Consider the following 25,236-nt stretch of genomic DNA (forward strand, 5'->3'; position numbering starts at 1 on the left):
AAATGTGGTGGGCGAAGAAAAATTACATGTTCAATGTCAAGTAGAGATTTTGTGTAAATACATTTTGTCACATTCCACCATAGCTTTTACTTAAATATAATACTTCTTCCATCACTGGAAGTAAACTAGTACAACATTTCTGATGATGGTTTCACTATCACAGCAAGTGATCATCATCCTCCTGTTATGAGAATCCTGTGCTAATAATGTCTGGGCCTCTGGAGCTGTCAATTAATAACCAACAGTTTCCTTTATCTTTTTTTCCTGTAACAATGAGTGAGAAATAAACTATTACGTACTATGGTGGCCCTGAGAGCTCAACGCACTGCAACTTAAGAAAACACATGCAAGTGAACAAAACACAAGCAAAGTAAGAAAACATCTTCATCAATTTCACAACACAACACAACACATTACAGAAACGCGCTGCAAATACAGAAAACGACAACGGAAGTGTTTCAGAGGACAGCTAAAAGTGATGGACACTGCTGCCACAGGAGACACAAAAACGTCCAATACATCAAACAAATTCGGTTTCACACAGGGGTCAGTAACAGTGTCGCCAACTTGGCGACTTTCTCGCTAAATCTGGCGACTTTCCAAATCCTCTTGGCGACTTTTTTTGTCAAAAGCGACTAGCGACAAATCTAGCGACTTTTTCTGGTCTTTTGAGACTCTGACGACGTCGTCCTGCAGCTGCTGTCCTCAACGAGCAGTGGTGCTGCAGTGAGCCCCTCCGCTGTCCCAATGCACTCACAGGCGGTCAGTCTCACAGGAGCCTGCAGCTGCAGTCAGGAGCAGAGGGGGAGACCCGCGCTCAACGTCCCCAGACTGGGTAAATGAATTGCGCGTGCAATAAAGCCGTTGCTGATCCCGCCCTGTCTGTGAGCGGGATGTAAACGTCAATGTTTCTTCACTGTCACACTAAAATAAATCACTGCATTTGACTCACACAGCCTCAGTCACTTACTCACCTCGTCCACTGTGTGTGTGTGCCTCTCGGTGACATGAGCTAAACATCTAGCTAGCTAGCTCATCATGTCTCCGTCTAAACTGTACGCTCAAAAATACAGAAAGGAGTGGGAGTCAAACCCTGAATTCAAAGGCTGGTTGAAGCCGTTTATTGGAGGTGATACACGGGCATACTGCCTGTATTGTAAGGCTGATTGCTACGCCAAATCTTGCGATATAAAACACATGACAACTCAAAAACATACTCAAAAGGCAAAGCCTGCAACAGTTCCACCCAAAGCAAGTTGCCATTAATGAGTAAAAATTACCAAAAAAAGCACAAGAAGCCACTCATGGCATTAGCTATTAAGGAACACAGTCTCCATGCTGGCATGATCACATTGGGGAAGCATGTAAAGCCGTTTTCAGACTCCACGGTTGCTACTCACTTCAAAATACAGGACAAAGCATGGAAATGATTAATGGTGTTCTAGCACCATACTTTCTAAAAAGTTAATGCAGATGTGGGTGACTAGCAAGCCAGCCTCCTCTCGATGAGTCCACAGATATAAGTGTTCTAAGTAGCTGGGGTTGTGATAAGGTACTCATCGGACACCAAACACACAATTGTCTCAACACTTTCTTGGGCTTGTTGAGTTGGAGGAAGGAGATGCCAGATCTATAGCCCGAGCTGTTGTGGCTTTCTGGAGAAGTGTTGTCTTAAAAGAGAAACTCTGGGGATAGGGTTTAACAATGCCTCCGTTATGACGATTAACAATGGGGTCCATAAAGTGCTGGAAGGAGTGAGATTTGGGGTTTAGGATGCAGCTGATATCAACCCGCTTCAGGAACTTGCCATGGCTGCTGTGTCTGTGTTGTCCTTGCCACACTCGGAATGCTGAAGTCAAGAGATTATTCAGCTGTGATGAGTGTGGGTAAAAAGCAAACTTAGAAATGGGATGTCCTTTTGCAGACCCTAACTCCATCCTGTATGTCCTGATATGGTCTGAGGCTGTCTGGTGAGGCTTAAGCAGAGCACTAGCTGTCTGATAAATGTTTGCAGCTTTTTGGCACATCAGCTTCTTACTCATTTAAGTCAGCTCCCTCAGTTGCTGAACCTGCCATAGAAAGCCTTGACCCAAATGAAGATGACCTACTCTTTCTGTGAGCCAGCACAGAATGTGTGTGTGGAGGGGGGTCTGAAAAAAAACAGTTTTTGACAGTTTTTTCTAATGTCTCTTTTTGGTCCATTCAGATTGTTATTGTTGTCAAGTTAAAACCGTCTATACAAAAAAATGTTTAAAATGTTATAGTTATGGCAAAATGTCTATGTTTTACTGTGACTTGTTGTAGGCTCCTAGGTGGAGCATAAGGTTAGAACTAAACCAAACTTATGAAACCTCCCTAAAAAAATGGCAAACAAAAACTTCAAAAAATAACCTAAGTAACTCTGCCAGTGTCTCTTTTGGGTCACTTTGCCGGTCCCAAGCCCAGATAAAGGAGGAGGGTTGGACGTAGAGCTAGCAATTCCATTTACTTTTTTAAAATCATCATCGTATCAGGCCAGGTGTGTGTGTGTGTGTGTGTGTGTGTGTGCTCCCAGATAGAGCACACACACACACTTGCCCCGGGGCTCCGCCCCCGCTCACTCGCTCGGAGAGACGCACAGTGAGATCAGAGCTCGGAAGAGAAACCTTTGTTTCTTTGACAGGCTGCTCACTCTTGATCTCTACCAATATGGGATAATACATTGCCTCACGAACAGGGGCTTGTTAGCGCTGTTTATTCAGTTTAACAGGAAAACACGGCATGTCTCGCTCAGACCAGAGGAGTCATGACGCTCTAAAGACAACATGATATTTGAGATCGTATACGGCCCAGTGGGTCTCAGAGGGTTAACAGGATACATCTGTGCAATAAAGTTTATTATTTATTAAAATAACCAAAAACGTTTACAGTTTAGCAAATTTTCCAAGATCACTGATTTGACACCGACTTAAATAACTCCAACTGCGCCAGCAACAACAAACGGACGTGTCCATCATTTTAGCTGTCCCTGGAAACACTCTCTTGTCGTTTCTGTATTTGCCGCGCTGCTTCGTATTTGCTGCGCGTTTCTGTATTTGCTGCGTACGTTTCTGTAATGTCTTGTAAGCCAGCGTTGTGAAATTGATAAAGATGTTTTCTTACTTTGCTTGTGTTTTGTCCACTTGCATGTGTTTTCTTTAGTTGCAGTGCGTTGAGCTCTCAGGGCCACCGTATTACGCAACAAAAGAAAAGGGAAAGTGTGAGGGAAGAGATACATTACATATTACGGAAACGCCCACATTTAAAAAGTGCACAGGGAGTGTTGCACATAGGGTACATAAGTGTCAAGCAGCACCATCTTTAGCCTTGAGAAGATTGATGTGGAAGATGAAAGACCAGCGTCATATTTTCCTGCTGACCTACATGGTGGCGCTTGGTAAGAAAATAATATTTCCTATTATTTATCGGACAGAATTTCTCCACGAGATAAAGGGGTTTGTGCTCTTTGTGAGTTTTGGAGAATGTGAGAATGTGTATTTGAGTATTTCAGTTTGAAACTAATAGATTTTTTTGGCATTTTACCAAAAAATCTCTTTATGCAAAGTTGCAAACCTTATAAATGGACTCTTTCAACTTGAATATTTGTTGCTGAGCAGATATAGTTGGGTAAAATGGGAGCTTGAGGGCTTTAGAAAATAGTTGTTTGCTGGGTTATTCTTTGAAACGATACTTTTCTTGGTGAGAGAACAAAACAGCAGGGGTCTCATTTATAAAAACAGTGCGTAGGATTCATACTAAAAGTGTAATGACGCGACAAAAGGCGGAATGGCGTGACGCTAAAGAATAACATTCTGATTTATAAAACCGTAGCACGCACAACAACGCACTGTCAGCTTTATAAATCACAGTCCACCTGGAAACGTTTCTCGCACGTGGATCTGCTCCAATCCAGCCCACACGCCCACTTTCAACCATAAATGGTCAATGCAAAGCACGTCATGAATATTAAATTGCCATGCTGCTGACCATCGTTTCCAATCAGTGGAGTCCTGACGGAGTCACGCATCAAGCGATGAGAAGAGGAAGCGAAACGTTCTGACATTGACATGAGGTGTGTTTGTTAGTGAGGTGGAGGTGAAGAGCGATTCATGGGACAGCAGTGATGTCACTAATAAACACTGATACCTGCTGCTGCTGCTGTGGATAATACAATGTGAGAGTGAAGACGATGTTGAACCCAGCCTGAAATAAAAAAGATCCAATTCAAAGGTGAGGCAAAAACACTTCTATTTGAGGGAACTTGTTGGTATCTCATGTCTGCATTTTAATCATCCAAAACTCATATGGATTATTAAATTCAGAGAAAGCTGTGATGTCCTCAATCTATAGAATTTAACAGAATTATTATTATATTCTTTGTTTGTACTTGGGATGGTTCGGGTTCACGGGTCGATCTGTGTGATACTGATTTTCAGTGCACCAGAGATCACAGATCACAGATCAATAGAATCTATATCAGCTGACCCCTGAGCTGGGCGGTGGATTCTCTGTGAGTTTGTTTACGACACCTTTCTATTTATACACAGTCATTTGATCGGAAAAAAAATGTAAAAGATGATTAGTACAGCTTCAAGCCTACATAAATAGACAAGAAAAAACATCTTTTAAAAGCTCTACTTATTTGACAATACATACATCACATAATAAAAGGGCAAATAAAGATAACAAAGAATGGAAGGTTCTGGTGAATCCAGACTTCCTTGAACATTTGCAATATTCATATCCTCCCAAATCAATGCTGCGTGCATTTAAGGTTTAATTGTACATCGAGGTCAACAATTGGAAAATTTGAGGAGAAGAAAGTAGTTTTTTCTGCTTTTCATGCTGTGAACGTTACTTTTCACATCTACAGGGGGTAATATTGCATGTGTGAAAAGTCAAGAAGATCATATGATGCCAGTGTCAGTTCAGCCGAAGATCAGTTTTGAAAATGAAAAGGAACTGTCACCATTTTATTTGCAGTGGGTTTGGACAAGGAAGAAGATGTAGAAATGCAATTGATTTATTAATAATTCTTAACTTTTAACTTTTAAGGTGAGACTGGCTGTGATATTAGAGAGCAACACTATGTTACAGTATACTATGTATATCAAACTATCCAGGTAAGTAGCAAAAGGTGTGTTCGTGTTTTAGAAATAAATATGAATATGTAAGAGCATGATGTTGATGGATATGAAACCATTTGCCTAGATAATTTCACTATTTTACTTTCTATCTACTTTTTCTTTGATAAAAATTGGAATATGATCATTTGTGCAGAATCTCCAATCTGAAAATAATTGTGTAGGAAACATTGTAGACCTATAGTAGATCAATGTTTTAACTGTAGTGTTGAGTATTAACAAAAGTTTAAATACAATATTTAAACTGTCGAATATTACTACTACCGAATTAGATTAAAGAAAAAAGAATTAGAAGAAAGATTAGAAGAAAAGTAATTTTTTTTTAATTGCAGCCGCCCCTCTTTCTTTGGCTTTCAACATTGATGCAACAAATCCCGATGTCTATGCTGGTGAAAAGAAAGATTTCTTTGGATACAAAGTGCTTCAGTTCATGTCTGGCACAAACAAAGGGTAAGTTTGCATGTTCAACCTGGAGGTTCAGTTGATTATTACTGTTGCTGATATCGCCATAATCCTTATGACTCAAGAAGTAGATGCGGAAGATAAGTGAGGTTAACTTCTACTGCAGAGGTGTGAAGAACTGTTGTTGATCACTTTGACGGATGCATCCAGATTTTGCTGTTCAGCACACAAGCATGACTTCACATCCTGCTTCGCACAGAGAGTATTTTCTTTGTGTTGTAATGGTGCTGCTCCTGCCACCGTGATTACTTCAATGGTTCAAATGACTGTTTTCATGGTTGTTCACCTCGTTCTCAGGATAATCGTCACTGCGCCGCTGCAGCTCAATGGATCTGGAGGAGTATGCAGACCTGACCAAAACCAAAGCACCCAGTGTTTCAATGCTGAAGGTATATAAATACAGTGTTGAATACAGTCAATGTTACACAATTAACCACACACAAAGTACACTTCTCAACAATACAGAAATATGGACTTGATAATGTAGCTGAAATGTTTTGCATTATTCTAGTACTAATTAAATGCTACTGTTTCAGACATTACTGTGAAAAACGAAACATTACCAGTGAAGCTCCTCGGCATGTCGATCGCCGCAGACTCCACAAGCTCCCAGTTCATTGTAAGAAAACCACTAAGGCCAATAATAAGATAAAACCATTACAAATCAATGCGATGAATCTAATTTCCTTTACCTCTTATGTTTGGACTTAGGTTTGCAGCCCAAGTGTAGCCCATGAATGTAATGAAAACTCCTATCTGAACAGTGTGTGTTACAAGATGACACATAGTCTTCAGACAATCTCCTCTTTCACTCCTGCTTTCCAAGGTAAGAGATGACGAAAGACTGGAAATGTCTCCATTGCTCACATCTTGTTCTTCATGTTTTTGTCCAAACAAACAATTTCTTTATTCTGCATATTTCTTTTCAGAATGTACCAACAAGACAGTGGACCTCCGGTTCTTTTTTGATGGATCAGGCAGTGCAGGACCTTGAGCTGAGTTCTAACAAAATAAAAGATTTGATAGTGGATGCCATAATGGACAGCCATGAATTATTATCAATCAAGGTCACTGCTCCACTGCAACATAAAAGAGTTCATGACTTTTATTTGTTGAATTATATACAAATAGTGTTATGTTAAATTGTATTGTGTTGTCTGTTTCATGCATTTTCCAGTTCTCAGCAGTTCAGTTCTCCTCAAACCACAGGACGGTATTTGACTTCAACAACTATCAAGATGGCAGCGCTCTTGGAAAACTTATGAACGAACCCCACATGGAAGCTCTGACCAACACACATGGAGCCCTCGAATTTGTGATGTGAGTTCAGTGACATTAAACAAACAGTTTCAAACTCTCAATCTGGGATGTTCAAGGAATCATGTTGACATTACTGTTGAGGGATATCACTCAACATCAGAGCTGGTCCAGTGCCGCATTAAGATCATGAGCATGTTATTTAAGTTATAATCGCTGATTTATTCATATTTATAGATGGAGTTTTGTTTATTCTGAGCATTTAAAAAAACACTTTGCTATTTGTTTGTTTCAGGAAAAATATCTTGGAAAACCCAGCTGCAGGTGCCTCTCCTGATGCAATTAAAGTTCTGGTAATAATCACAGATGGCGATCCCAGTGACAGAGACTATGGGATTATTGAAGAATATAATGACAAACAGATCATTCGCTTTGTCATTGGGGTAAGCTGTGATTTGATGTTTTATTACTCTGTCTTATTTATATTACTAGTTCACTTGTTCTCTTGTCCTGTGTTCATACTGAGCTACTGTTCAAGTGTAGGGTTTATACTGTATATATAGGGTGAATTCGGGTAATATGGGAGATTTTTCATTTTGACTTCTGCTACTTTATTCCTGGATGAGAAAGAATTGGAGTAAGGGAGGATACTCATGTAAGAGGGAGGACTCCTAGTGTTCTTTAGCCAAAAAGAAAATCCTGCCTGAATTTGATAGTCTGCGACAGGTCCCTTGGTAACCTGGGACATTTGTATTAGGCTTTAAAAAAAGGCCTGCAGTTATAATTTCATAAATTGCATGTCGGCTATTACAGAGGTCTGTTAAGTAATCCATCTTCAGACCCAAGTTCACAACTTGTAAAACCAAAAGCGCTGCAGTTCAGCTTGATATAAAGCATTGCAGCAACAAAACCAACATTGTGCTTTAACTCTAAAGACAAACTCCTAAAAAGGAAGTGATTCTGTGAATGTTACTGCTGTGAATGTTTGCCTCAGTTCATCAAAATGATCTGATGGTGGTTTTGACCCATGGTTTACTTCGGTTGCTGACTGCAGGTTGTTGTTTATCAGAGGAATTAGGACTCTAAGACTTAGAGGAAGATTTGCTGAATCTGGTCCACAGACTGAGGGGCACACTGTCCCGCCTCTTCTGACTGCTACAGAGTGCTGAATACCTGATTTTATCCTATTTTTTATTCATATTGGAACGCATTATGTGTCTCAAATTCCGGGTTCACAGATATGCATTCTACATACAAGACAGACATTCAGCTCATGGAACTCTACTGAGATGCACAATTGCACTTCAGAAAAGAACTAAATGTTTCTACCAGCAGCTGAAAGTTTCAAATGGTAGTGTAACAATCATGTTAGAGCTCAGCCTTTCAGCCTGTGCTGTTTCTCTTTACGACCTCAGACTTAGACGTGGGTCATAATATTAAACTGCATTCTGATTTCAGGTCAAAGATGCTGTTGACAAATTCACAGCCATTGCTTCAAACCAGCAGACCAATATGCCTTCAAAATCGAGAACTGGTTAACGGACTGAAAGGAATACTGAAAAGTTTCAAAAAAGGATTTTTAAAATGGAAGGTGATATTGGATATTTTTCTTTTCCTCTCTCTATCAAACAATGTTATAACAAAAAACCATAGCCTATATACACCAATACTTCATGAACTAGTTTTGTTCCATATTAAGGCTCCAGTGTGGCTCGGGAGGAGACTTTTGACTTGATGAAATGGCCTGGGGAGTGGATTCAGTGCTGTCTTCTATACCCAGTAAAGTGAAAAAGACAAAAATCTGAGCACATTCAAAATCACAGGCTTACAAAGGTGCAGACAAACAGGAAGTTATCTTCCCCTGAAAACAGCAAATGTCTCTGAGGGACCACTGTTTACAATCTTCCATGGTTTTTTCTGGATGAAACAACAATCTTCTACTGCCTCAGTGACCAAATCCAGTTTGACAGCAGTAGTTCTGACTGAGGAGTTTACATAGCACCCACTGGTAGCTCCACTTTTCTGTGCTCTGACTAGACTTGCATTTTTCTGCTTGACAGCATATGGCTGATCCTGGGTTCAGTGGCTCAAATAGCTGGGGGCTCTTCCAAGAGTTCCATGGAAGGAAAAGAACAAAATTGGTATATCCACCAAATGAAGAAGGATTCCTACATAAAAGTCATGTAATAATCATTACCATATCACCTGCCCCTTTATTAAATAGTTTAATTTGGCAGAGACATATATGTAACCAAAGTATGTAACTGACAGTTAAATAGCTTTGTATTGTAAAGCACTGGGCTTTAAATGAAGATTTATGTGAGTAGACATTTCAGGGTTGTAAGTGATTGGTCACTGTTGCAGGATACCCATTTCTGTTGGCAAGAGGACACTGTTTCTCTATACTTTATGGGTGCACCACATTTGATAATACAGGACAGGTCGGATTTTTCAGTGATTGATGGTGGTACTGGGGGCCGCAGCCCAAACACTCAAATGGTACCTAGGTAGGTATAAATTATCTTGAAAAGGTTGTTATAATATGAGTTATCAAACATATACAACACAAACGCTAGCTGGTAATTTACAATCTGCCACTGCAAGTTAACAAACGTCTTTTTGTTATGCAGCCCTTAGAGGTCAGTCTCAACTTTTTTAAATATTTCTCATTAAAGTAGCTGTTCAATGAAGAACACGAATGTGTGCAAGGTGCAGGTTTACTTTCACCTTTGAGACAGCTTTGCTAGAACCCCTCAGATATGCATCTACTGCAGCATTTACTTTACAAAGTTACTCAGAAAGCTTCATTTAACAGGTGACCAGGCCCTGTTAGTAGTGTTTCATTGAGCAATCAAGGACATCAGCTAAATCATCGTGGCAGCAAAGTTGCACTATTTTTGAGGTTTTGAGAGGAAACCAGAAAACTCCCTTGCACTGGCCACTTTTTTTGTAAACGTGTGAGAAAATGACAGAGCTCTTGGAAGCACAATACATGATTATCCTTACTCTACTCAAATACATGTAGATTTTTCAAAAATGTTTTAGCAAGTGCATGTTTAGACACTTTGCATTTGTATGCCCCACATTTTCAGATTGGCTCCTACTTTGGTGCAGAGCTGTGCTCAGTAGATATCGACTCAGATGGTAACACTGACTTCCTGTTGGTGGGAGCTCCCCTGTTCTATCAGCCCCATGAGAAGAAAGAAGGCCGGATCTATGTCTACATACTTTCTGAGAAGGTGGGGGCAGCGATAAAGCTTCACGTAAACTGTGATGCTTCTTATTTTTTTCCTTTACTTTTTTAATTGATGCATTTGTTTTCATAATGAATTGACTTCTACAGATGCAACTGGAAATTGTACTAAATGTGACAGCACCATCCATGGGCAGATTTGGCACCACCATTTCCAGCCTTGCGGATCTTAATGGAGACGAACTCCGAGACGTTGCCGTTGGAGCCCCCCTTGAGGATGATAACAGAGGGGCTGTGTACATCTACCTTGGTGACAGACACAATGGCATACGCAGCACTTTCAGCCAGGTGAGCCTGAGAAAAACTTGACATAATATATCTTTGTCATCACTGACATGCTGTGGGTAGATTCATCAACCACACATTAACCAGTAGTGGATCAAGGAAACCCAGTGAATACAGCATACATTTAAACCCACCCCACCAGGTCAAATCCACCATGGGGACGCTGTTGAACTTTCCTAATTTCTATTATTCTCCTATTTACTATCTGTCTTTAAAATCAAGACTAAGGTCGACAGATATGTATTTATTTCCCCATTACACAGTATAAAAAGTGTCTTTGAATAAACAAAACTCACATCTCTGAAGGACATGATTTATTTGAGGGCGATATTATCATCAGAACATTTTTCAGTTGTTTCTAGCTATAACTTCTGAAACTTTGTTTAGTTTAGTTAATTTCAAATGTTTTAAAAAGATCTCTATGGAAGCCGCCATGTTTCTTGTCGTAGCCATGACTGGACAAAATAAACACCCTTTGAGTTTTTATGAAAACTGAAGGTTAACACAGGTTCTATTTCATGTTTAGTGGGGGTGAGGTGAGGGGTATTCAGCACATGACACTTCACCACTAGATGTCAATAAATTCCTACACACTGGTAACTTTTAAATTCCACCACATCCATGAGTTTCCAATGCATGTGACTTTTAAAACTGATTATCAGATTGTTCTGATATTCAACATTATGTACGGGATCCCATGGCTCTTTTTTGTTTTAAGTATAGTGGCTGCAGTGTGGCTCTCAGAGATGTTGCCCCATCTATCGAGCATCATCTGCTTCCACCACTTCTAATGAGTAATTTAGGAATTTGTAGGCAAACCGTGCACACTTTCAATTTTTCTAATCTGTTATTCCAGAGAATCATAGACAGGAAATTAGACCGAGATGAGACTTCTTCATGATTATGGCCATTGATGGGGACATTGAATTTAGAGGACGACTTCAGATATTTTGATTACCCACAGGGCATGGCTGTTGTCTTGAGGTATGGATACTGTGTACGTTAAAGGTTCAGTGTGTTAGATAAGGGGACATAGCATGCCCATTTTACCACAAGTTGATATGGTTCCTTGGGGTCTTAATGAAATGTCTGTAACATACTTTGGTCAAAATACCACAAGGATCATTTAAAACAGCCCCTTTTACCCTGTATAAAACAGCCCTCCACAGAGCGACCTGTTTTGACTGCCTGTTCCTTTAAATGCTAATGAGCCAGCTCCCCTCCCCCTCTCCCCATGATTTTAAACGATATAAATTACATATTTTATATGATATAAATTATCAAATATGCATCCCATACTTTGTATTCCCTTGTTGTCCTGGAGTTTTAATTTTCCCAATCACATAATTAAATGTCCCCTCTGCCCATCCACTACAAGCACACAAGCAGACAGACAGAGAGAAAGAGTGGGGGTGGGGGGCTATGAAGACCATCATTTACCCCGAACCCTGACATTCAACGGGTACAACAACAAGCGGAGAAAGCAGAATCGCGGGCTGACCTTATATGTACAGTCTATGGGGCTGACCAGCGGAGAAATGCTCGTCCCGTGTGAACAGCCAGGCGGCTGCGGCTGGAGACGGCGCTGCGCTGGCACTTCCGCGTCGGTGTACCCCGGCGTAACTACTGTAACCCGACGGAACTACTGTAACCCGGCGGAACTACTGTAACCGGCGGAACTACTGTAACCCGGCATACAGTAGAGCTGAACACTGCGGAAGTCTTCCACACAGCTGGCAGTGTGGAAGACCGCCGCGAGCAGCGCAGCGCCGTTCTCCAGCCCGGCAGCCGCCTGGCTGTTCACCGAGGACGAGCATTTCTCGCGCTGGTCAGCCCCATAGACTGTATATATAAGGTCAGCCCGCGATTCTGCTTTCTCCGCTTGTTGTTGTACCCGTTGAATGTCGGGGTTCGGGGGTTACAGTAGCGCTGAACACTGCGGAAGTCCTCCACACTGTTGGCTGTGTGGCGCTGACACAAATTCCAGCTCACGCACGGGAGAGCGAGCGGTCGCTCCCGAGCAGCTGCTGCAGCCTCCCAGTCCCAACGATCCAGACAAATGCCACATGTGAGTGAATCGCGGGCTGACCAGCGGAGAAATGCTCGTCCCGTGTGAACAGCCCGGCTGCGTGCTTGGGAACGGCGCTGCGCTGCCTCGCAGCCTCCGGTGTAAACCCGGAAGTAACGAGTGTGGGGGGGGCGGAGGGACGGGTGGGCCAAGACCATGTAGGGAGACTTCCAGTGTATTGTTACGACACAATACCCAGGAAGCGCTATCAGTCGCTCAAGCATGACGTTTCTGACTTAGAGGAACTATAACAAAACGCGAGTGTTTTTCCCCAGAGTTTTTGGGTTGGTAGACATGCCAGATACCCTCATTAACCTGTAGAAGCACTAACAAAGTGGAATTTGCATGCTATGTCCCCTTTAAGTGAAAGGATCTATTGGCAGAAATTGAATATAAAATAATCCTAGTGATGTTTTCACTAGTGTGTTTCATCTAAATTGTACGAATCATTGTTTTATCTACCCTAGAATGGAACCTTTATATTTAAATACTTTATATTTACATTGGAAGGGGTCCTCTCTACAGAGGCCGCCATGTTTTTTACAGTAGCCCAAACTGGACCAACTAAACACTATTGAGTTTTTATGACAACTGAAGGTTACCACAGGTTCTATGTCATGTTTATAAGGGGAGGGTGGGGTGAGGGGTATTCAGCTGCAACATGCAACGTCATCACTAGATGTCACTAAATACTACACACTGAACCTTTAAGAGTATGGCCAAGTCTGAATCAGAATCAGATAAAAAGGGTTTTTTTGTGACGTGCATGCTCTATGGCTAAGTGTGTACAATTGCTCACAAATCACTATACAGAAAGAGTTAACACCTTACCTGAGAACCTACTAAGCACTATAAGTAACCAGGTCAATACACTCAGTGTTTTTTATGGTACATGACGAGGCTCTACATCGCAGAGCTCTACAAGCCCCTGAACCTTGAGAACATATTAATAAATGTTATAGATAAAAGAAATTAGAATATCAAATCTAATTTCACCAGCAGTGTTTTCATCCAGGCAGGTGTAAAGCAGGACTAAAGGCACTAATATCAACCGTCTCCTATACGACCTACCAAAATATGATTCAACTCTATGCAATAGTGTACCATCATCCTTTAGAAATAAGCGTCTTGTAATGGAAATTTACTTAATAACTGAGCCCATTGTCTATTCATGCCTTGCAGAAGTTGATCCTGAGGTCATCTGAATTCTAGTGACCTTTGCTTTAGTCTGTGCTTGGACTGTGCTTGTCCTTTTTTTGAAGAACTCGGCTGACTGACACAACACCCTAACCATACATGATACTATTTCCTCTCTAACACTATTAGGATGGACCTTTACAGACTATATGTTCCAGTCACAGAACAAAACATTCCCCCTGTGTATTTTTGGGTCAGGAGGTAACCCACACACTTCACTTTTCATCTCACTTGCAACCTCCAACTTGCCTGTGTGATCCTTTCTGCAGAAGCCTTACAAAGACAACTTGTCTCTGCAACTTGACCAATTTCCACCACAGTCTAATAATACATTTTTATTTCTTAAAATTAATTTAATACATTTTAATCTTTAATTAATATCTTTCAGGTCCCGTCCTGTCTTCAACGTCACCGCACATCTCTTCTTCCTGAGGAAATAAGCACTGAGAAGATTAACTGTGTGGACAAAACAGATGAAAAGTTACCCATGGGAACCTTAAAAGTCTGCTTTGAAATGGTAGAAAGCACAAAGAGCAAAGCCGGTAAGGACCGGAGCCAATGAACTGATTTATTAAGAGCTGCTAATAGTGCACACCCTATCACTGAGGTACTTTAATCTTGCTGTGTGTCCTTATAGACGTGATGAGCTCAGGACTGAACATCTCATACATGCTTAATGTGGATCCAGTGAGACAAACCTACCGAGGTTTCTTTGGAAATGACAAGACAGCCAGGAGTCTTACTTCCACCTGCAACCTGACGGCTAATGAAACTTGCTTCGAGCACCCTGTCAACATGCCTGTATGGAGACCAATTCATTCACACTCATACTCTACACATATGTTTTAGAGCACCTACCACCTATATATAAATATCATCCATGTCGCTACACTGTACATTGCTTCCATAACCAACACCAGTGGTTCTCAAATTGGGATCAGAGGACCCTGGGGGGTTGATGGAAATTCGCTCATTACAATGTTCATGATATATGGGTATTCTGTGTTGACAATAATTTTAATACATGTTGAACGTCTTTCTAAGAAATGTTTTTAGTTGTTCTCACAAAATATGAAAAGTAGGCTGTGTCTAATTATTCCAAGGGACATGTGTGAGGATCACAGGGGTCCTTGCTATCAGTATGGAAATCTGCTGCATGCTTTAGTTTACTTGTTTTCTGTTGTTGTTGTTATTCAAGCTCAAATACTCACCGACCCACCTCTCCATGTAGCAATACCTTTTTTGTCACATCATGATACATTTAACTGATAAAACTGGACTCTCAAGTCACATACCAGTAACACTAGCCGTCAAAATCTTGTACATTTATTTATTCTTTTCTCATCTTCATGCTGAAATCAATTTCTAAAATGAAAAATCTCTGCTTTGTGAATATGTCTTCAACAATATGCAGATGACTTCTCTCCCTTTCTCATAGAAATGTCTGAAAGACACTTTTTCACCCATCAGCATCAAATTCAACTTTTCCCAAGTCGACAGTGAAAGTGCGAGTGCCGCCCTGAACGTGGACAGCAGAAGGTCGGATACTGTTGAGGTATGTGCACTGCAGATGGCTGCAGGCCGTCACATAGAGTTGTATCCTTACAGACTTTCTCTTAACAGGTTCCAAACTAAGGTGAAATGGATGTTCCACAAAATCCTCCAGATTTTAAGCATATTTAAAATTATCAGATATACAAACCGGAGTGGAAATGCTGAAATATAATGTGAAAAAAATTACGAATGATTGTGGTGGAAAAAACAATTCTATCGATAAAAGCAAAATGTGACGTGGACTTTTTGAATAAATCATGAATCAAGTGACTTAAACATTTACTCAAGCTTCTGCTGAGGAGACAGGAACATCAACATATCTGTGTGGAGCAATATGAAAACTTTATAGTTCCTCAATTCGATACATGAAATAAACATAAAGGCCATACATCAAGTTTTCTAAACCTTTTTTTGTACTGTTCATGTTCAACTCAAATTTTTTCATTTGCATGTTCCGTTTTACAAATTGAAAAATGTAGTGCAACTATCTGCTTCCTGCCCTGTATTTTCAAATAAGCAGCAATCTCTTTTTTACAGGTTCCCTTTGAAAAGTAATGTTTCCAACACAAGCTTGGTTGCTTCAAGAGGAAGCTGAGAAGAAGGAGACAGATGTTGTTCTTCAGGCTGACACTCCATATGAGAACATATAATGCAAAAGTGCAGCCCATCCCCTGCAGGAGGCGCACAAACTGTCTTTAAAAACTAGGCAGGACTTGACGCTGACCTCATGATATGACCCGCCCTCTCTCTCTCTCTCTCTACCATCTCACAAGTTGACTTATTACATCATATTTCTGTTAAGAAATCATTTTAATAAGCATGCATCATACACATATCTTACATATATGCACAGCATACAAAGTTTGTGGTGGAGTATTGATGAATGGTACTCATTGTTCAAAATGTAATTTACATACTTTACAATGAGAAAAAATAAAATGTTCATTTTATTTGGCTTAATAAACCAGCATCTTTCCTGTCTGAATATGACTTTTTTTACATCAGAATCTTCAAATATAATTGAACGAATTAAGTCTTTAGTATCTTATCTTCCAATATTTTATCTACACAGAACAAAAATAAGATTTGTGGCACAAAAGTTTATATATGGCATTCCACTGTAGAATAAAAGAATTTCAGTCTTATAGTTTCAAACAACTTATGCATAAGAAAGCTTGTAAGTTTGAAATTGTGTACCCCCTATAAACAGGGTTACCAGGACTGAGCACAGAGCAAGGGAGAATGTAAACAAATGCATTACACACTCACATTTACCAGCTTATCAGGGCGTTTGTATTTTAAAAAGTAAATGTACCCAATAAACTGGCAATAAATACGAACGTAGCAGCAATATTGTTTGGATACACTGATATGATTCAATCAAAACCTTTGGCAAACATATACGATAAGTAAACAGATTGTCACTCTAAAACATCCAAATAAAATGTAAACACAGGTTATAGAGATCAGGAGCTTGGGCTTTGATTCAGATAATAACTACATTCACTTTCACTGTTTCAACATTGGTGCTAAAAGAATAAAAGATTTAGATTTTCAAGAATGTTAGAGAGATAAAACAAAAGTAAGTCCAATGTTAATGCCCGACGTTGAAAACAGTGGTGTCTAAAGTCTTAAAAAGGTCTTTGAGGGGTGTGACCGACACATTCCCATTTCCCCACTTTCCTTCCTCTGAGCTGTTGTTCAGTCTCGGTCGGACGTGATGCTGCGTCAGTTGCGTCACAGGTCTGAATGGCAAGTTGTGTGTGCCAGAGTTTCTGACCTGAGGCTCAGTCCTAGTTGGAGCGCTGAAGGTCGACCCGACTGTTGCCTCCACAGAGATGAGAGAGGTCTGATGCTCTGTGGAGTGGGCAACACTCTTCTCAGTGGACTGTTGCTGGGAATACGGAGTCTGAGGAGCACATTACACACAGAGGCACAAAGTCATCAGCTGCCACACACAACATACATTTTTGGGCAGACAGTGGCTGATTAGAAGATTTTAGCATATCCCCCAACTCTAATGACCTGGAGGTGTTCCTGAGGTATCACGTTCACATGGCAAAAGAAAATGAGTTCCTCTGTGAATCCCTGAGAACATTTGTTCCAGATAAGAATATATTCCCTCAATATTCCCTCTTGAGATAGTGTTCACAAGAATGGGACTGACAGACGGAAAACCCCCAAAAATAATGCCGACATAATAATGGCACAGACACATAAAAAAAAGAATCTGCCCCAATAGCATCTAAACTGTGAGTGCACTTGACAAAAGCAGCAAGATTGTGTATATTTCTACTTTCAACAAATTCCATGAAAAACCCCAATCAAAAAATGAAACTTAATATCAACAAGTTGTTAAGGTATAAGCCTGATACATCTTCTAACTTTGTACCATAAAGCCCCTACAAGACATTAATGAGTCCAACTCACACCACAGTTTGATTAAAAAACTACAGTGTACCACCTTAAATGATCTGTTTGCACTTACAATGGAGATCAAGACTTGTCAGATGATGGCATTGAGTAATAAAGGTAAAAAATTGTGAAACTAATAAAGAACTAAAAATGTTCAAGCATCATTTACTGTCTGATCGTTGATGAGGCACATCTCTGTACCACTGACAGGGGATAGAAGCTGCCTTGTGCTTCTCACAGTAAAATGTCTGATACCTTTTTCTTTCGTCTCTTTTTTTTCCTCTTCCGTTGTGGCTCAACAAAGACATCCCCCGTGCTGCTCTGCTCCTTCTTTACACTTTCTGAAAAAGCAATAAAAACAAGACTTCTGTTCAGTTCTACCAGGATGATACCATGTTGTACATGGATATAAATATAAATTACTTTCACTGGATGCATATACAGCACGCACCTGAAGGTAGACTGATGTGAGCACTGTGCCGTTGCTCTCCACCCTCTTCAAATGGACTCAGACACAGAAAGAGAGTCTTCAGAACTGAATTAGAAGTGGCTCCAACTGCAGATCCATGAACAGAGAGTTAACAACACACTTCAGCAGCACACATCTAGTTCTCAGCTCAACACAAAAGCTGCTCTCAGACATGCGCTGAACTGTGGATAATCTCCTGACATGTTCCGGAGAGGGTGTATGTGTGAACGCAGATGTTCGAGTGAGAGGCTCCTGCAGAGTTTCTCCTGCCAGCATCTTAGGAGGAGATCAATCAGGAGATCCTATGCAGGATTAACTGCGAGCGAGTGGGTGTGTTGATGACGTTTCTAACACGCAACAAACGCAAAATAAAAAAAACAAAAAAAAGGCTACAAATGTCAAGTTGAAAAAGCCATCGAAGATGTCAGAGATTTTGGTGATAAAAGGCAAATGACGATGTTGATGGGCTGTTAACAAAATCACATGATCTCCGCAATGGAATTTATACATTAAGTCCTGTCTCTGCATGCTGCTATTCATAAGACATGTGACATGGCTTTACCTTTGGTTGTGGATGATCCTGCTCTGTCGCCACAAGGAGTCCGACTGGAAGAGATCTCGAGACAGGCAGGATTCACCTGCTGCTTTGTAGCTTGACTCACAGCCTCAGACAAATCATCTTCATTTTCATTTTTCAAACGAGAGGAGAATTTAGGAGATGTTGGTCTGTGAGAAGTTTTGACCAGACGTGGAAGAGGCGTCTCTGCATTGGAAGCTCTTTGATTAGAGTCTGATGAATGAGTCACGTTATCAGACAACTGGTTTGACTCTTGAGTACAGGAGGCAGTCCTTGAATAATCTGGCTGAGTCTCCTTGCATGGCAGAGGAGCAGCACTGAGAGGGGCAGAAAAGAGGCCGAGGAAGGACCTGGCAGAGGCCTTGTCAGGTTCAGCCACAGTTTTAACGTGATAATCTTCACTCTTGGAATGTGCGGACAGCGGAGTAGAGCAGGAAGATTGACGAGAAGTGGAGGTTGTCACAAAATCTGGAGTGAGCTTCTGGCTGTCAGTGATGGGGCTTGCGAACAGGCTACAGAATGTCTTATTACGTCCAAATGAAGAATCGCCACAATGTTCCATGTTGCTGCTGCACTCTGCTGTGGCTTCAGAGGAATTAGGTTGTCGTGTGCCAGGTTCCAGGATGAGTTGGAGTTGTTTGGAGGGCTCATGGGTCTCACTGGGTTGTTTTGCTCGAAGATGATGAACGTCAGAGTTTCCAGCATTATTTGTCTCGGCGGAGCTGGTGACAGGTTCAGCGGGAACAGCAGCTCCACCTTTAAACACTGAGAAACCTGAAGAAGGACGAAGAGGCTTTGCTAAGGCTTGTGATTTAGACGTCAGACCAGAGAGATATGGCCGCATCTGTGGAGGATTAAATGTCTGGCTTTTGAGCTTAGTGGTTGCAAAAGGAAAAACACCTTCACTTTTACAGTTCACAGAGTGTAAAGTATCCACAAGCAGGTGGGGGCTTCTTTGAATATCTACTTTTCTATGCGACAACGCGGACTTCTCTGTCACTGTGGCAGGAGAGTAGAACAACTCCGACTTAACTTCACGGGAAGCTCTTTGAGCAGGTTTCAAGGATGCAGCTACTTCCCCAACGTGTTTCTTGTCATCCCCACTGGCCACAGTAAGATCAGGACATGTCTTTGATATAAGGTCAGAGAACGTGTGGAAGGATGGCAGGCACTTGAACTTTTTCTCCTGGGATATATTTGCTTCATTTCTGGTATTCGTAGAATACGAGACCTTGTCAGTGTTTGAGCTCAGCAGAGGATCAGTGCGCTGTTCACGGTCAGTTTTTGGAGTATATGATACATACTGTGCAGTAGGAGGGGAAGATGTGTGGCCAACGATAAAACTTACTTCTGATTTACAAGACCTGACAACATCCACAGAGTAGGGAGCTTTGCTTTGGTCTGCAGAGCCTGAAGTGCAATCAGAGGAATTCTGTGGACCAGAGAGAGATGCATAGTCTTGACTTCCAGGAGTTGTAAAGAAACTAGGGAATGGTTTGAATAGCTGAGGTCTGAGCACTGCTTCGACTGAATAACAAACTGGCTCCTGGTGATTAAGCTGAGTTGACAGGGGGCTGTGAGGACGGCCACTATCTGATGCTTCTGGTGGGACAGCTGTCTCCTGGATTTCACGCTGTTCTTCAGTCTTACATAACAACACTTCCTGCTCGGTCTTTGGTTCTTCACTGTTGTAAAATATCGGCCTAAAATTAAAAGCATCAGGTGACAGTTAAACCCAAATGTCACAACTTGTACGGATGATTAATTATTCGATGAAATACGATACAAGAATGACTTTAATGTTTCCATGACAGGTGTGAGTTTGAATCTGCATACCTGAGTGGTTGTGTTAGTACATCAGGGGTTTTCTTTGACTCTGTAATTTCAGTCTCGTCTGTGTTTGCTGGTTGTCCTGAAGACTTCTGCTCGTCTATTTTTGAAAGTTCATAGAGGTCCTTGTCCCGTTTTAATACCTGCAGTGAGAAGTAAATGCAAACATTTACACACACTGTACATGTACAGCATATAAAATACTCAGAAATATTTACATACACACCTCCTCGAACAGTCGGCTAGTGGTCTCATTAAGTGGATCATGGGAGAAATTGCAATCTACCCCGTGAGAACACTTTCCTTTTCTATGGAAGAACTTGCAGGGAAAGGACTGTTCTGTTTAGTAAAGGAAATATCACATGTTCAACAGCCTCCAGTTTCTAATAATTACCAGCAGGGATTAAGGACAGAATGATACAGTATATCCACCAATTCCAGAAATCTCTGTGTCTCAAGAACCATTCATCTGATCAGCTTCACGCTTGCCATGTGCATTGTTAAAGGCCCAAGGAAGTGCTGTGTCAAATTTGCTGCCATTTGAAATCTCAACATTTTCTAAATGAACTAGCTTTGAATAAAGAGCAACCAGCGCTCTGCAGCAGTGGCACCAGTTTAAGGGATGTTGTCGATCAGGACAACAGCAGAGATGACACATTCTCCAGTTCGGGGTCCACATACTGAGTCGAAACCTTTGAATAAACAGGAGTCCTGCAGCAGGTGTCAAATACTGCAGTCACTTACAGTTTTAGAAAGAAAGCTGCAACCAGCATCACCACAGGCCAAACAAACAGCCTAATCCAAACAGACAGGTTTACAGTGGACACTACACAAGTTATACCAATTATTGCAGTTAAACCAAAGGATATTGTGCATGTAGGGGCAGCTCTCCCCTTTTGTGCAGAATCCTTGGACGTAATACTTGCAAACTTCTTTGATGATATCGTTCGAACCCTGAATGTGCTTCAGTTGGCACTCGTCACCCTGCAAACAGGAAAGAAGAAAAAAGTAATGTCAGTACAATGAGACATTTTTAGTCACTGAAACTTGTCAACGTTTGTCATAACCTGCCTTGATGCACCGTCCCCAAATGAAATGTCGACAAAGTAACTGTCCATCCACCAGCAAAGCATTCTGCTCTCTGAACTCTTGTGTCATAAGTCTTGTGGGTGGCACTTTAAAATCCTAGGAGGAAAGATGAGCATGACAATTAGATTAACACATTAAACCTATATATATATATAAAATATTTCTTTAAATACATTTTCATATCCTCTCACATTTGTGTACCCCTAACTCTTTTGGGGCAATTGTTTTTTTTTGTAAGAGCACTTGTTTAAATGCTTCAATTAGGAGTTTCCCTTATCTGATGTTGCTATAGAGACTGTCCACGTCTGTAGGAAAATACTTCCAGGGACCCAGCTGGACTATATGAGTGAATAGTTCAGGAAATAAAAATCTACATTCAGACATGTCCATAGCTTTCACCACACAACAATACATTTTGATTGTTACTGATTTATTTATAATCTGTTTAACATTTGTTTAACTTTTTTCCCTTGATTGTCAAAACTTTTTTAGACCCATGGCTGTTTATTATAAGGCCTAGTTAATTGTCAGTATACAGCTGAAATGCAGCAGACAACAGGCTGCTAATAATTAATATCTCTCCTGACAGTATGGTCAAGAGTCTTGCTTACCTGATTGGCATATTTTCGTTTACCCTGTCCTCCAAATTTTCTTGAGGTAAATCTAGTCTGATAGTGGCCACCTCCATTAGAAAATCCTCCTCTATCCTTCTGATGATGCTGGTTTCTCCTGCCATCCCCCTGGTTGTTCTGTTGCTGTTGCTTGTAGTTCTTTTTAGCGTTCTGACCTTTGTGATGCATGTTATTGTGGCCAGAATTATCACTGTGGTTGTGCATCAAGTCTTTGGAGAAGCCAGTCCTCGAATGTTCAGTGGAATCATCATCTTTAAAGGGTTTGGGTTTGTACGTCCAGCTACTCTGGGCTTCATAACCTTGTTTCTGTGGAAAAGGAAATCATAGAGGTTACACATTGTAAAGTTTATCATAACGTTTTCAAGTCCATAAATACAAATTTCATATTGTGAAAGATATCAGTGGACATTTACTTCACAAACACTTTACCCACCCCTCCATCGGCATAGTGCTGAGTAGATAATGAGGTGAACTATCCCTTTAAGGGGACTGTCGGGCCTTGGTGGAGGTATGAGCTCTGCCATTCTAATTTGTGATGTTTAAGCAGTGGCAGATTTAGATAGGATCTTGATTCTTGTGCAGTTGTGCTAAGAGGAACTATTTGACCAATTTAAGAAAAGCACGAGTCATCATGTGCTGAGAGTCAGAAGCACAGAGGAGGCAGATGGGGAGGTCGACCTCAGGTTTCTCCACTGAGAGCCTGAAGAAGGGGGAGCAGGGGAATCTGGGGCATCTATGTTTGTACAGTAGCCTACGTATTCAATAAGTAAAATCAGTCAGTGTGATTATTAGCTTTGACCATACAACTGCTGGGCAGATTTCATATGATGTGTAATTGATAACTTTGCATCAAGGAAGGCAAGAAACGTCAGGAATTGGACAGAAGCAGAAAATAAGTTTGTGTTAGTTGTGTTTCTTGTATGAAGTGAAATAGTGTAGTTTTCTCCTTAATAAATTATTATTATTTCTATCCTTCGTACTTCATTTTCGACATTATGGACTTCTGTGATTGTATATAATTTATGATTGTTATTCATATGGGTTCTTCCATACAAGCCAGACTTGAGAATGACACTAAACTCACCTTGTTGTCGGGGCCTCTCAGCTCAGCCTGGCTTCTCCTCTTTCGTTCTCCAGCTCCACTGTGGAACAACACAAGCACGTAGACAAACATGAGGGATTCTTCAAACACAACAAAGCTACACACTCAAGTGTGGCTACGTACCTGTGTGTGACGTCTTGGTCCATAGATAATCCCGTGAACAGGTTTGCGAAAGCCATGTTTTTGTTTTCTTCTTCGCCAGATATTTGTGGTTTGTTTGGGAAAATCCTGCAGTTTTTCTGTCTTGGCTACAACAGTTTGACTAAAGCTACAGTCAGTGGTTTCTCACATGCCTTCGTACGTCACTGCATGGTCTCCCTCTTCTTCCGTGTTTTGGACTGACGTTACAGCTCTGTCTTCTTCGTCTTCTTCGTCTTCTTCTGCTTCTTCTTCTTCTTCTTCTCTTTTGAGGTTTTACAACAGTTGGCCTCTACTGCCTCATTGTGGCTGTAGTTGTCACTTACAGTTGAGTAAATCTGTGTCGTCCTCTTCACGTGTATCAGCTCCACTGTCTCCTTCAGTGAACAAAATGACCAGTTGTTCTGTTTGTCGACAAATGTCTCCCCCCTGAACTAAACCAAATATATATACTAGTCCAATATAATAACACTTTTGTGTGAAGTCGTTATTTTCTTTGTATTAGTCTTTCATTCCCTAATTTCAACCTTGCATGTTCTTGAATAAATCATTTTTGTGAAAATTGTTTTATTCTGAAAAAAATTCTAAATAGGAAATCCGTCTGCTTGGTTGTGCCTGCCTGTGTGTGGTTATAATTATTTCTCAAGTTTAGCCTCAAGTTTATCTTCATCTTCAAGTGTGTTGCCCCGAGCACAAATTTGAGTTGTGAGTAAAATGGTTCCTGAATACCCCCTACACACACACACACACACACACACACACTCACTCCAATCAATGGATCAATGGAAAGTCACAGTACACACTACATAGTCTCTGAGATGTCTTTGTTTGCTTTATTGTTTTTAATGCTTAGATACACACACAAACACACAAGCTGAAGTATTCAGGATCAAATCTGGATTATTGCAACGCCCTGTATACATGCCTCAGCCAAACCGTACTAAGTCGTTTGCAGCTCGTTCAAAACACTGCTGCTCTTATTTTAACAAAAACAAACCGTAGGGCTCATCTCACGCCAATTATTTGCGTCCCTTCACTGGTTACCAGTTAAATTCAGGATTTATTTTAAGATACTTTTCATAACTTTTAAAGCTCAACATGGGCTGGCCCCCACATACATTTCGCAGCTCTTGACTCCCTATAATCCCGGTCGTAACCTGAGATCGGCCAGCGTGTCCCTGTTGGCTGTCCCTAGGTCAAGGCCTGCTACTCAAGGTGACCGGGCTTTCTCTGTCAGGGCCCCAAGGCTCTGGAACTCCCTGCCTGATGAGATTAGGCTCGCCAACTCACCACCGATCTTTAAATCACTGCTCAAAACGTATTTTTACAGGAAAGCATTTCTAACATGCGACTTGTAATTATTTTCATTACAACAATCTGTTTTACAGAGTTCAAGTGTGATGTTCCTGATTCTTTAATCTGTTTTCTTTAAATGGCAACCAGTTTCCTGTCCACGCAGTAAATGACATCTCTCATCCCACATAGAGAGGTTCGCTGAGCAGCTTAACAGCCCACAGGGCGGATGCTCTCACATTTTCACTTGATGCTTATGTCAAGAGGGATTAAGTCTAATATTAATGGGATTAAAGTGTAATTGAATCTATTTGGCTGAATGGTGAGTAAGCACACTCTGCCTTTTTTGTCAATCAGCGAGAACGATAAAAAGCTCAGACATGATAGAAGCTGGACTTTGTTCCTCCACATATGAGGCCATCCTTGTATCTGGCTCAAAGTTCAGGTCACACA

At 41.0% G+C, this 25,236-nt stretch overlaps 2 protein-coding genes across 4 annotated transcripts; one reads left to right on the plus strand and one right to left on the minus strand.

Moving 5' to 3' along the window:
- Positions 1 to 3,230: 3,230 nt before the first annotated feature.
- Positions 3,231 to 16,463, plus strand: LOC118116239 (integrin alpha-L). Its single transcript, XM_047342159.1, has 13 exons — positions 3,231 to 3,415; positions 5,495 to 5,612; positions 5,922 to 6,013; positions 6,161 to 6,243; positions 6,336 to 6,450; positions 6,554 to 6,606; positions 6,802 to 6,944; positions 7,177 to 7,420; positions 9,878 to 10,120; positions 10,225 to 10,426; positions 14,322 to 14,485; positions 15,123 to 15,239; positions 16,449 to 16,463. The coding sequence occupies exons 1-13, from the start codon at positions 3,358 to 3,360 to the stop codon at positions 16,461 to 16,463; spliced, it is 1,647 nt and encodes a 548-aa protein (XP_047198115.1). The 5' UTR covers positions 3,231 to 3,357.
- Positions 16,033 to 23,729, minus strand: LOC118116255. 3 transcript variants are annotated; one of them, XM_047344134.1, is made up of 11 exons: positions 23,476 to 23,729; positions 23,335 to 23,392; positions 22,230 to 22,556; positions 21,601 to 21,714; positions 21,401 to 21,513; positions 20,756 to 20,852; positions 20,536 to 20,672; positions 18,685 to 20,402; positions 18,105 to 18,209; positions 17,909 to 17,994; positions 16,033 to 17,147 (listed from the first exon to the last, which is right to left on the minus strand). In XM_047344134.1, the coding sequence occupies exons 1-11, from the start codon at positions 23,529 to 23,531 to the stop codon at positions 16,833 to 16,835; spliced, it is 3,126 nt and encodes a 1,041-aa protein (XP_047200090.1). In that variant the 5' UTR covers positions 23,532 to 23,729; the 3' UTR covers positions 16,033 to 16,832. The 3 variants fall into 3 exon arrangements, with proteins under 3 accessions (XP_047200090.1, XP_035023653.2, XP_035023681.2); XM_035167762.2 differs by having other exon boundaries at positions 16,033 to 17,132; positions 20,756 to 20,865; positions 21,399 to 21,513; XM_035167790.2 differs by having other exon boundaries at positions 20,756 to 20,865; positions 21,399 to 21,513.
- Between the last annotated feature and the right edge of the window lie 1,507 nt (positions 23,730 to 25,236).

This window comes from Hippoglossus stenolepis, chromosome 2 (assembly GCF_022539355.2).
Source record: "Hippoglossus stenolepis isolate QCI-W04-F060 chromosome 2, HSTE1.2, whole genome shotgun sequence".
NCBI lineage: Eukaryota > Metazoa > Chordata > Actinopteri > Pleuronectiformes > Pleuronectidae > Hippoglossus > Hippoglossus stenolepis.